This window comes from Chiloscyllium plagiosum, unplaced genomic scaffold, assembly GCF_037043375.1.
Source record: "Chiloscyllium plagiosum isolate Xiang-an unplaced genomic scaffold, Cpla_swu_hap1 HiC_scaffold_18, whole genome shotgun sequence".
NCBI classification, from domain to species: Eukaryota; Metazoa; Chordata; class Chondrichthyes; order Orectolobiformes; family Hemiscylliidae; genus Chiloscyllium; species Chiloscyllium plagiosum.
In genome coordinates this window covers 69,246,952-69,260,620 of record NW_028270156.1, presented here as the reverse complement: position 1 = coordinate 69,260,620, position 13,669 = coordinate 69,246,952, and the positions used below count along the sequence as shown (strand labels likewise).

The window sequence follows — 13,669 nt, the reverse complement described above, 5'->3', positions numbered from 1 at the left end:
ACCCTCTGATTATCTTATATGTCTCAATTAAGTAATCTCTCAACCTCCTTCTCTCTAATGAAAACAGCCTCAAGATCCTCAGCCTCTCCTCATAAGACCTTACTTCCATACCAGGCAACATCCTAGTAACTCTCCTCTGAACCCTTTCCAAAGCTTCCACATCCTTTCTATAAAGCGGTGACTAGAACTATACACAATACTCCAATTGTGACCGCACCAGAGTTTTGTACAACTGCAGCATGATGTCATGGCTCCAAAACACAAACTCTCTACCAATAAAAGCCATCACACCATATGCCTTCTTAACAACCTATCAACCTGGGTAGCAACTTTGAGGGATGTCTGTACATGGTCACAGAGATCTCTCTGCTCATCTACACGACCAAGAACCTTACCATTCGCCCAGGACTCTGCATTCCTGTTACTCCTTCCAAAGTGAATCACCTCACACTTTTCTGCATTTGCCACCTCTCAACCCAGCTCTACAGCTTATCTATGTCATTCTGTAACCTGCAACATCCTTTGGCACTATCCACAACTCCACCGACCTTTGTGTCATCTGCAAATTTACTAACTCATCTTTCTAAGCCCTCATCCAGGTCATTTATAAAAATGAAAAATAGCAGGGACCCCAAAACAGATTATTGCGGTACACCACTAGTAACTGAACTCCAGGATGAACATTTCCCATCAACCACCACCCTTCTTTCAGCTTTCTTTCAGCTAGCCAATTCCTGATCCAAACTGCTAAATCACCCTCAATCCCATGCCTTTGTATTTTGTACAATCGCCTCCTGTGGAGAACCTTATCAAACCCCTTACTGGAAACAATATATACCACATCAACCGCTTTACCCTCATCCACCTGTTTGGTCACCTTCTCAAAGAATTCAATAAGGTTTGTGAGGCACAACTTACAAAAGCGTGTTGACGATCTGTAATCAACTTATTCCTTTCTAGATAATTATAAATCCTTTTCCAATACTTTTACCACAACCAAAGTAAGGCTCACTGGTCTATAATTACCAGGGTTGTCTCTACCCCCCTTCTTGAACAAGGGGACAACACTTGCTATCCTCCAATCATCTGTAGACAATGATGACATAAAGATCAAAGCCGAAGGCTCTGCAATCTCCTTCCTGGCTTCCCAGAGAATCCTAGGATAAATCCCTTCCAGCCCAGGGGACTTATCTATTTTCTCACTTTCCAGGATTGCTAACACCTCCTCCTTGTGAACCTCAATCCTGTATCTCAGTATTGTTCTCAATAACATTACCTTTTTCCAGTGTGAATACCAATGAAAAATATTCATTTAGTACCTCACCTATCTTCTCAGACTCCAAGCACAACTTCCTGCTACTGTCCTTCATTGGCCCTAATCTTACTCTCATCATTCTTTTATTCCTGATATACCTGTAGAAAGCTTTAGGATTTTCCTTGATCCTATCTTACAATGACTTCTCATGTCCCCTCATGTCTCTTCTTGGCTCTCTCTATAGTTCTTTTCGGGCTAACTTGTAACGCGCAAGCACCAGAACTGAGCCTTCACATCTCATCCTAACATAAGTCTTCTTCCTCTTGACAGGAGATTCAACTTCTTTAGTAAATCACAGCTCCCCTGTTCAACCACTTCCTCCCTGCCTGACAGGTACATACTTCTCAAGGACATGCAGCAGCTGTTCCTTGAATAAGCTCCACATTTCAATTGTGCCTATTCTGTACAGTTTGCTTCCCCATCCTATGCATCCTAAATCTTGCCTAATCGCATCATAATTGCTTTCCTCCAGATATAACTCTTAAATACTGCACTGAGCAATGTAATTATGACATTGTTATTCCTTAGCTCTAGCCAAATTGCTTCAGTCCATGAACCCTCTGAAACATCCTCTTCCGTATTGCAATACTCTTCCTAACCATAAAGACCACTCCATCTTCTTTTCTATCTTTTCTGATTACCTTGTAGCCAAGAACGTTTATTACTCAAATTTGCATTTCCTTAAACCAGGTCTCTGTATTATGCCACATCATAACCCCACAAGATAATCTGTGCTTGTAACTCACTATATTGCCTATAGTCCATGCATTCACGTCACACATTGTAACCTTGACTCATTACTTTCTCCCTTACTCTGACTCCAACTAATAAGTTACTATTTTCTATTTTTAGTGCCATTTTCCACTCCCAGCATTTCCTTCAAGCCCAGTCATTAGTTTCTAACATTCTGCCCTGGTTTCCGCACTCCTGCTGAGCTGATTTAAACTCTTTACAACTGCACAAGCAGACTGGCCTACAGTTGTCCTAGCTTAGTTCGGATGCAACACATCTAGCTAATACAGGTGCCATCTCCCACAGAGCAACTACTGGTGTTCCATGAATCTAAAGCCCTGCCCCCCTGCAACATCGTTCCAGCCATGTGTTCACCTCTTTTATTTTCCTAGCTCTGTACTCACTTTTATGAGGCACTGGAGGTCCTGCTCGCCAATTTTCTACTTGGCTAAATGAATTCTGATTGCAGGACTGCACCCCACTACCTAACTATGTAATTAATAGGAATGTGGACCACAAACCCCTGACTGTCTACCCCACTTCAGAAGAATGTCCTATTCTGTGCCATCCCTACAACTACTACCAGTGAAACTCCATCCTGGAGTGACATTTGACAGCTGCAGAAAAACCACTCTGTTCTTCTGATAAAAGAATTCTGGGCAATAAATGCTGGCCTAGCCAGTAATCTCAGGTCGCATGAGAGAATTTCTAAAAAAAATACTGCCCTTCTCCTCTTCTTCCTGTCTCCACATATAGCTCTCAGAATGTGCTTTCCATACAGTTCTCTGCCTCACAAATGCTCCTCAATGATTCGAGCTGCAGCTCAGAGTCTGGAGGTGTTCCTGTGTTGTTGGTGACGAATGGGCTTATCAAAGTCACAAGACTTGTAACTCCCCAAAGCCACAGAATTCCACTTGGTTGAGCTGTCTTGGCATGCCTTAATCATGAATCTTTAAATCACTTTTCTTACTTTAATGTTAGTTACTTCTGCTTACTTTAACTTTGGTCTGATACCATTACATACCTGTAAGCTGGAGATTAGTCTGTTCTTTGCTCTTAGGGAGAGAATGGAGTTTCTCCTTTTCCAAGTGAATATGTGACGATGCTGCTCCTTTAACAAGATTATACTGCCCTTGGGTTATTTTTCCAGAGGAACTGTAAAGACAGAGGTTCCAGTATGTCTGGAAATATCTACTTGAGAAAGATTTTTTAAAGCACTTGTACAATGAAAGGAGAGTGGCCAGATCTCCCAGTTCAGGGTTTGGTTTTAGCAAGCTGTTTTATTTGCAATTGCTGGTCATGTCTAGTTCCATGCTGATCCTGTTTCTCTCTGACAAGTCTCCTGTAAGAACCTGTGTTTGATTTTACCTTTTGAGCCAAGGGGGTGTTTATGGGGATTGTTGCAAGGATTTAGGACGGCATCATTAAGTTGTGATAGAGTCGAATGGATTTTCAGATTGATTGTTGTTCTAAATTCGGTTCTCTTTAGTTTGTGGCTCATTCAGTAGTCTATACATAAATTCTGTTTTATTTAAAACTGAATAGTTGGACCAGCTGCATCACTCCTGGAATATCCACTTTACACCTGATTAAAACAACGAGAAAAGTTAGGGTCTAGTCTACCTTCTTGAAATGTTTTGATGTAGTCTGACCTGGTCCATAGCAAATATCATTAACCGTCCTGAATTAATAAAAACAGACCTTCTTTTGAAGGTAACATATAAGGATCAGAGTATTTTTCAGTCATTTTGTTTGCATTGTTTAGAAATGAATGTGGCTTGCATAACAATTGGGATGGATTCAGTGAGATTCTGAGTCAGAAAAGAACAACTAAAGAAAAACAAAAGAAGGCATAGGTATATTGTGCACCTAATATGTAGTTTGATTGCTTCCTTTAAAATGTTTTCTTTTTTGTCTGTATTAGGTTTCCCTCCAGGAGCTAGCCAACGTGGAGATGCCTGTGAGGGAGACAGCGGGGGCCCCTTTGTGATGAAGGTTAGTTTTACGTTGTTTCTAATTTCTTCAAATTTTGCAGGCATATTGTAACTTGTTTGTGTTGGCATGTTCCAAGTAACCTAAAAGGGTTGATGAATATGCTGAGACTGAACTTACTTTGTTCTGTGTTTCATAAATCTGTTCACATCTGTCCATGCTCTGGTCAAATACGATAATGAAGGCAGCACAGGTGATGTGTTGCTACTGCAACATGTGGGAGCTGCTGGGCACCAACGTGATCCAGAGCAAACACATCTTTACTAAGTGTTTGCAACTCATGGAACTTTAAATCTAAGTTCAGGAACTGAAATCCAAGCTGCAGATATTGAACTACATCAGGGAAGGAGAAAGTTACTTGAATATTTTGTTCCAGAAGGCAGTCAGCTCTGTCAGTCAAAGATGATCTGTGATCCCAGACAGGAGGATGTAACTTAAGGTGAAGCAGGTATAGGGACCCAGGGTTTGATAATTGAGGGTCCTTAGCCCCTGCAATTATCAAACAGTTACAAGGGTCGTCCAAGCTGTGCAGACAAGACCGGGGACTCTCTGGAGGATGGGCAAACCTACCACAATGCCATAGTACAGGGAGCCATTCAAGTGGGGGGAAATTAATAGGAATATAGTAGTGGTTGAGCAGGAGAATTAGGGAGATACTATTCTCTACAACTATGAGTGCCAGAGTTAAGGACATTTTCTCAGGGCTGGAGACTAACTTGGAGATGGAGGGGAAGGAACCAGTGGTTATTGTTCATGTTCTTACACCAATATTCATAGGATTAGAAGAGAGGGTTTACTAAAAGATTTTGAACAGTTAGGAGCTAAATTAAAAAGCAGGATCTCTAAGGTAATAATCTCAGGATTACTATCTGACCACAGATATATTGGCATAGGGTAAATAGAATCAAGCAGTTAAATAAGTGGCTCTAAGATTGATGTGGGAAGAATGGGTTCCAGTTTGTGGGGTAAAGGCACTAGTACTGAGATAGAAGAGAGCTATTCTAATGGGATGGGCTTCACTTGAGCCAAGTTGGGATCTGTGTCCTAGTGAATCAAATAATTAGGGCTGTCGAAAAGGCTTTTAATTAGTTAGAGGGGAGTTGGAGATTTGAGAGAGGGGAAATGTAAGCTTACAAAACAAGAGAAAATGGCATCAGTACAGGGCAGCTAACTGATAACAATACACTTTGTATGCATACATAGAAACAGCAGTAAATTGGATCAAAAAGGGGAAAATGGTAAAAATGCTAAATTAATGGCTCTTGAATTTGGAGTAGTATTCAGAACATGGGTACAAGAAGATCAAAGCTGGGAAATAAATATTCAGAAGTATGTGTTTGAAAGGACAGGCAGGATGGGAAGGGGGTGGGGTAGCTTTGTTAGTACAAGATGGAACAAATATGTTAGCAAGAAATTATCTGCAATCAAAAAATGTAGAAGTCATACAAGAGGAAGTAAGAAATAAAAAGACAAAGAGGACACTTAGAAGCATCCTTAAACACCCAACAGCAACTGTATGTTTGGTTAGCAATAAATCAGAAGATAATGAGGGCATGTTAAAAAGACAGCACATTAATCATGGTAATTTTAATCTTCTTGTAAATTGGGATAGTCAGATTAACAGAGGGAACCATAAGGAAGAATTCGTAGAGTGTATTCAGGACAGTTTTTGAGAAAAATATTTGGTGGATCCAAACAGGGATCAGGCCATTTTGGATCTGGTAATGTGTAATGAGGTAAAAACAATGATAACTGTATTCTTGATGAAGGGCTTTTGCCCGAATCGTCGATTTACTGCTCGTCGAATGCTGCCTGAACTGCTGTGCTCTTCCAGCACCACTAATCCAGAATGTGTAATGAGGCAGATTTAATAAATTTTGTTCGGGTAAAATATTTCCTCGGGACAGTGACTATAACATGGTAGAATTTAGCATTCAGTTTTCGGGGGAAGACATTGGGTGAGAAACATTGGTGCTAAATTTAAATGTGGATAATTACATAAGAATAAGGGCAATGCTGGCTAGAGTGAACTGGGAAAGACAATTTAACAGCAAAGAAGGTTGAGGAATAAAGGTTGAGGAATAAAGGCAGATATTTAAGAAAATATTTCATGGCTCACAGCAAATGCATATCCGATTAAAGATGAAAGATTTTAGGAAGGGAATAAGCCAACCAAGTTAAGGGCACCACCAGAAGCAAACAATGTGGCAAAATTTAGTGGTAAACCAGAGGATTGAGAAAATTTTAAATAGATAACCAAATAAAAAGAAAATAACTGTTGAGGGTAAATTTGCAAGAGAGACTGCAAGAATGCATTTAAATATATAAAAAGAAAGAGAGAGGCCAAAATTAATATAGGCCCCTTAGGAAATGAAGCTGGAGAAATAATAATAGGAAACCAGCAAATGGCAGAGGAACTGAATAAATGCTTTGCAAGAGTCTTCACCGTAGAAGACATTAATAGCACTCCAAAATTACTAAATATTAACGGGCAGAAGGAGGCAAGGAAATAAATAACTGTCCTCGAGAACAAAAACTAGGGAAACTTATGGGACTGATAAGTCTCCTGGACCTGATGGGATGTATCCTAGGTATTAAAATATGTAGAGAGTGGATGCACCAGTAGCAATCATCCAGGAATCTCTAAATTTTGGAAAAGTCCCAAAAGATTAGAAAATTACCAATTTCACACCTTTATTTAGAAAGAGAAGGAGACAATAAGCAGATAACTGTAGACCTGTCAGCTTAATGTTTGTTATTGGGAAAATGTTAGCATCCCCCGTTATAAAGGATTTGGGATCAGAACTCAGTTGACTGACTGAAAGGTTGGTGATGCAGAGTGATGCCTACAGTGCAAGTTTAATTCCATCACTAGCTGAAATCCTGCCTTCTCAACCTTGCACCTTACCTGAGGTGTGATCACCCTCAAATTAAACTGAGCATCAGTCATATCTGACTCTAATGAGAGAGGAGCCCTGTAGGATTAAGGCAACTTTACCTTATTGTAAAGAATGCAGTAGCAAAGCATTTAGAAACATGTAATATGATCAAGCAGAATTAGTAGTACTTCATGAAGGGGAAATGAGGCCTGACAAATTTATTAGAATATTGTTTGAGGAGATAACAAACCACAACAAGCAATGGATGCAATTTTTGATAACTTAGGATAACATTAGGATAATTAATAAGGTAAGAGTTCTGGTTTTTGAGGTAGTATTTTAGCATAGATAGAGGATTGGCTAACTGGTAGAAGAGTTGGAATAAGGGGGCCATTTTCAGGGTGGCAACCCATAAGTAATGGAGTGTCACAGGGATCAGTGCTGAAGCCAGAATTATTTACAATGCAATTACAATTACAATGACTGGGATAGGGGGAAGTGAATGTACTATATTTAATTTTTAATGGCCATAGGATAAAAGAAGTGAATGTACTAGAACTTTAATTTTTAATGGCCAGAGAAAAGGCATGAAAGTGAAGTTGAGGATAATCAGGTCTGTCATTGTCTCATTGAATGGTGGAACAGTCTTGATAAGCAGAATGGTCTATATCTGCTCCAAGGTCTTACGGTTTTATGGTCGACTATTCATTCCACACACAGATCTTTAGTTTCCCAAAAGGGTGCTTAAATATTTCCTACCTTCCTATTTTCATGTGTCTTTTCCTTAAAACGCCCTCGCGTTTCAAAGACATTGGTTTTCTCAGGCATCCCCATTCATATGATGTTTTATGACAAGGATTCTAATCTTTAACGCTTAAGATACAGACCAGGATTAACAGCAACATTGATGGAGCCTTAGGGAGTAGACCAACTGGCCTGCAGCTATGAATTTATCAGTCGAGCACCATACAACATCATTGGTGATATATTGGTGACACGAGATATATCTCAGTCTTTCCAAAAGCTACCATAGTTTATTGCCTATTTGAGTCAATACGCTCTTGTACTCTTGTGGATCTCAGTGGATCTTCTAATTTAAAATCTCCTGCATAAAACCATTATTTTGTGGCTCATTGTCTCCTTGCTTCCTTAGAAAGCACCCTAAGAGAAACAGGATGGATGTGGAAACTATCAATGGGACCTTTGGAGAAGATTTATATTGGTGCTGGTGTGGAGATGGTGACATTGTAGTAATGTTGCCAGCCCAATCTTCCAGAGCCCCAGGTTAATGTTCTGGGGACTTGGGTTCAAATCTCACCAAGACCTGGGGAGGTGATCTGTCGATGATTAATCCAGAAACCCAGAATAATATTCTGGGGACCTGGGTTCAAAATCCACCATGGCAGATGGTGGAATTTGAATTCAATTTTTAAAAATCTGGAATTAAGAATCAGCTGATGACAATGAAACCATTGCCAATTATTGGAAAAACCTGTCTGTTCATTAATGTCCTTTAGGGAAGGCAATCTGCCATTCTTACCTGGTCTGGCCTACATGTGAGTCCAGACTCACAGCAATGTGGTTGACTCTCAACTGCCCTCTGGACTCCATGAAGTCTCACGGCTTCAGGTTAAACATGGGCAAAGAAACCTCTTACTGGTTACCATATACTGTTCTCCTTTGGCTGATGAATCAATACTCCTCCATGTTGAACAACACTTGGAGGAAACACTGAGGGTGGCAAGGGTGCAAAATGTACACTGGGTGGGGTTTCAATGTCCACCACCAAGAGTGGCTCAGCAGCTGCATTACTGATAAAGCTGGTTGGGTCCTAAAGAATATAACGGCTAGACTGGGTCTATGGCAGGTGGTGATGGAACCAGCATGAGGAAAAAACATACTTGATCTCATTCTTACTAATCTGCCGGTTGCAGAAGCATCTGCCCATGACAGTATAGGTAAAAGTGACCACCGCACTGTCCTTGTAGAGACGAAGTCCCACCTTCACATTGAGAATAACCTCCATCGTGTTGTGTGGCACTACCACCATGCATAACCGGACAGACTTTGAACCAATCTAGCAGCTCAAGACTGGGCATCCATGATCCCTGTGGGCCATCAACAGCAGCAGAATTGTACTTCAGCACAACCTGTAACTTCATGGCCTGGCATTTCCCCCACTCAACCATTACTTTCAAGCCAGGGGATTAACCCTGGTTCAATAGAGAGTGCAGGAGGGCATGCCAGGAGCAGCAGCAGGCAGACCTAAAAATGAGGTAATAGCCTGGTGAAGCTACCAAACAGGACTACTTGGATGGCAAATGACATATACAGTAAGGGATAGACAGAGCTAAGCAATCCCACAACAAATGGATTATGTCTAAGTTCTGCAGTCCTTCCACACCAGTCGTGAATGGTGGTGGATAGTTAAACAACTCACTGGATGTAGAGGCTCCACAAATATCCCCATCCTCAATGATTGGGGACCCCAGCACATCAGTGCAAAAGATCAGGCTGATGCATTCGCAACAATCTTCAGCCAGAAGTGCCGAGTGCATGATCCATCTCGGGCTCCTTCAGTGGTCCTCAGCATCACAGATACCGTCTCCAGCCAATTCAATTCACTCCCTGTGATATCAAGAAACAGCTGGAGGCCTTGGATACTGCAAAGGCAATGGGCCCTGATAACAATCTGGCAATAGCACTGAAGACGTGTGCTCCAAAACTTGCCACTCCCCTAGCCAAGCTCTTCCAGTACAGTTACAACACTGGCATCCACCCGACACTGTGGAAAATTGCCCAGGTATGTCCTGTACACAAAAAGCAGGACAAACCCAACCTGAGCAATTACTGCCCCAGCAGTCTACTCTCCATCATCAGTAAAGTGATGGACAGTGTCATCAACAGCGCTATCAAGCAGCACCTGCTCAGCAATAACCTGCTTAGTGACGTCCAGTTTGGGGTTTTGCCAGGGTCACTCAGCTCCTGACTTCATTACAGCCTTGGTTCAAACCTGGACAAAAGAGCTGAATTCCAAAAGTGAGGTGAGAGTGACAGCCCTTGACATCAAGGCCACATTTGACCAGGTATGGCATCAAGGAGCCCTGGCAAAACTAGAATTAATGGGTATCAGGGGGTAAACTCTCTGCTGGTTAGAGTCATACCTGGCACAAAGGAACATAGTTGTGGTTGTGGAGGGTCAGTCATCTCAGCTCCAGGACATCTCTGCAGGAGTCCCTCAGGGTAGTGTCCTAGGCCCAACAATCTTCAGCTGCTTCATCAATGGCCTTCACTCTGTCATAAGGTCAGAAGTGGGGATGTTCATCGGTGATTGCAGTGTTCAGCCCTATTCGTAGCTCCTCAGATAGTGAACCTGTCCGTGACCAAATGCAACAAGATCTGGATGATATCCAGGCTTGGGCCAGCAAGTGGCAAGTAACATTCACGCCACACAAATGCCAGACAATGACCATCACCAATAAGAGACACTAACCACCACCCCTTGACGTTCAACGGTTTGACCCATCACTAAATCCCCCATTGTGAACATCCTTGGGGTTACCATTGACCAGTAACTCAACGAGCAGGTCAAAGACTAGGGATACTGCAGTGAGTAACTCACTTCCTGACACCCCAAAGTCTATCCACCATCTACAAGGCACAAGTCAGGAGTATGATGGAATACTTGTCTGGATGGGTGCAGCTCCAGCAACACTAAAGAAGCTTGACACCATCCAAGACAAAGCAACCCACTTGATTGGCATCACATCTACAAACATTCAATCCCTCCACCACCGGCGCTCAGTAGCACCAGTGTGTACTATCTACAAGATACACTGCAGAAATTCACCAAAGATCCTTAGCACCTTCCAAACCCACAACCACTTCCATCTAGAAGGACAAGGGCAGCAGCTACATGGGAACATCATCACCTGCAAGTTCCCCTCCAAGTCAATCACCACCCTGACTTGGAAATATGCTGCCGTTACTTCACAGTCGTTGGGTCAAAATCCTGGAATTCCCTCCCTACTGGCATTGTGGGTCAATGCACAGCAAGTGGACTGCAGCGATTCAAGAAGGCAGCTCACCACCACCGTCTCAAGGACAAATAGGGATGGGCTATCAATGCTGGCCAGCCAGCGATGTCCATGTCCCACAAGTGAATTTAAAAAAAGCAGAATTCAGTAAAAGAAAAATCTAAAATAAAAAGCTGGCCTCATGGAGACCATGTAATTACTTTAGATTGTGGTAAACACCCAAGGTGGTCCACTAAGTTGCCCTATGGACAGTTAGGAATAGGGACTGATTACTGGCACAGCGTGCAACAGCCACATCACAGGAAAGAATGAAAAATAAATGGGCTCCTCTGTTGCAGACCTATGTGCCAGCCTTGGCTTCATGGTGGCAGCTGAAAGTTAAATTGACATGCATTCAAAACTCACTTCACAGGCTACAGGTGTAACCTCGGCTGACAATCCAATACAGTTCTGCTGGAAACATCACCTTGCAGCTGAAATGTTAAATCGAGGTCAGGCCTCTTCTCCCAGATCCATATGAATCTGTGTTTAGGCAGGCGATGGCTTAATATTATTATCGCTGGACTGTTAGTCCAGAGACCCAGGTAATGTTCTGAGGACAAGGGTTTGAATCCTGCTGTGGCAGATGGTGGAATTTGAATTCAATGAAAATATCTCAAATTAGGAGTCTAATGATGACAAAAATTTGATTGTTGGAAAACCCCATCAGAATCACTATTGCCCTGTAGGAAAGGAGACTGCCATCCTTATCTAGTTTGGCCAACATGTGACACCAGACCCACAGCAATGTAGTTGACTTTTAACTGCCATCTGGACAATTAGGGATGGGTGATAAATGTTGGCCGAGCCAGTGATTCAGTCATCCTGTGAATGGTAAATGTTAGAAAATGAGTAAAGGAATTCTTGTTATGCGTTATTCCTCACTCAGAAAGCAGATTATCTGGAAAACTATTACATTGCTTTTTGAGAGCTTGCTATACACTAATTAGGTATAGTGTTTCCTACATGTCAATATGACGTACTTTGCGACATTCTGTGATTGTGAATACATTAATTAAATAGTACAGTTCTCCTTTGTATCTAACTTAAGCAATATTGTTTCCTTAATAAGCATTTTCTTTGAATGTCACACAGAATCCAAACAATAGGCGATGGTACCTGATGGGCATTGTCTCCTGGGGAGAAGGATGTGACCGGGATGGGAAATATGGATTCTACACTCATGTATTCAGGTTTAGAAAGTGGTTGGAGAAAGCTATACAGACCAAGATACCGTCACGAAAGAGTTAAAAATTGCAGTGTCTTAAAGAGGATATAGGCACTTTTAGATGTCCACTGAGGAAATTTACAAGAAATTTGATGTTTATCAATGATTCAGTCATTCCCTGTACCTGAATTAATTTTCAACATTAATGAAATAAAGTCAAATTATTACTGATAGTTTTGAAGAGTTTTATTTGCTTTCTCCCTCTCTTGACTGATTTCATAGTTTTCCCCATGTATATCATTCCCTCCAGCTTTTACCATAACTATTCATCACTACAAACTCTGACATGCATGGAGAAAGTATATGTCGCCACAAAATCTGAGACTCAATGGGAGTTGATTTGGTTCAGTTGCTGGACAGTTGGTGGATCAGAACTCTGTTCAATCCTTGTTCTAAGCTGGTGTTTATTTGGGTAAAAACAATGACTGCAGATGCTGGAAACCAGATTCTGGATTAGTGGTGCTGGAAGAACACAGCAGTTCAGGCAGCATCTGAGGAGCAGTAAAATCGACGTTTCGGGCAAAAGCCCTTCATCAGGAATAAAGGCAGAGAGCCTGAAGCGTGGAGAGATTTGGGACCTGCCTACTTCCTTTATTCAAAGGCAGTTCGATGTTACCATGCCACAGTTGTCACAATGGGTAAAAATTAAATAATTCCTTCCATTTATTGTGTTTTCTTTTCCTCCAATAATTCATGCATTTAAATGACATCTCTTTATCACAAATCATTTTGCATTTCACTATTCTGAATGAATGAAAACTCTTTTAATAAATTAAACTTAGATTTTGTTTTACGCCCAGTGATTTGGAAATTGAATTATTGCAGTTGGAATGCTGAATACAGACTGATATACATTAATATATAACTCATATTGTAAACACAGGAATGTCATCAATGATGTACCTATTTCAATTCCACCAAAAGTATCAAACTTGTACATTAATTACTATCTTGGACATCATCAAATGATGAAGATTTGACAAACTATGCATTATACCACTGAACCAGCATTATACCCTTCTTCCCTCTTCTATGTTATTCATTATTCTTTTAAATACCTGAGACCCTAAAACTATTACACCCTATGCCTTACAGCCTGCCATCTGGAGAATAATCTGTTGATTCCTGCTTTGGCTTCTGTCCATCAACTAATTCTCAATCTGTACTAATATATTACCCCAATCTTTTGTAAAATACTTTTGTCTATTGCCTACCTTTTGAAGATCCAAATATACTACAGGCACTGATTTCCCATTGTCAGTCCTGCTGGCATACCCTGAAAATGTCCAAAAGATTTGTCAACTACGATTTCCGTTTGATGAGACTATGTTGACTCTTTAATCATAGTAATTTGCCATTAAGTGTCCCATTCTTTGACCTTACGAATAGGTTCAAGGAAGAGTGCAGGAGGGCATGCCAGGAGCAGCATCAGGTATACTTAAAAATG

At 41.3% G+C, this 13,669-nt stretch overlaps 1 protein-coding gene across 1 annotated transcript in view; it reads left to right on the top strand.

Annotated features, from left to right (window-relative positions):
* f2 (coagulation factor II (thrombin)) overlaps positions 1–12,395 on the top strand; it is a 108,677-nt gene extending 96,282 nt beyond the window's left edge. The window contains exons 22-23 of the mRNA XM_087996774.1: positions 3,972–4,042; positions 12,090–12,395. Of these exons, the coding sequence (XP_087852900.1) occupies positions 3,972–4,042; positions 12,090–12,245 (227 nt within the window). The 3' untranslated portion in view covers positions 12,246–12,395. The remainder of the gene's footprint in view (positions 1–3,971; positions 4,043–12,089) is intronic.
* Positions 12,396–13,669: the final 1,274 nt, after the last annotated feature.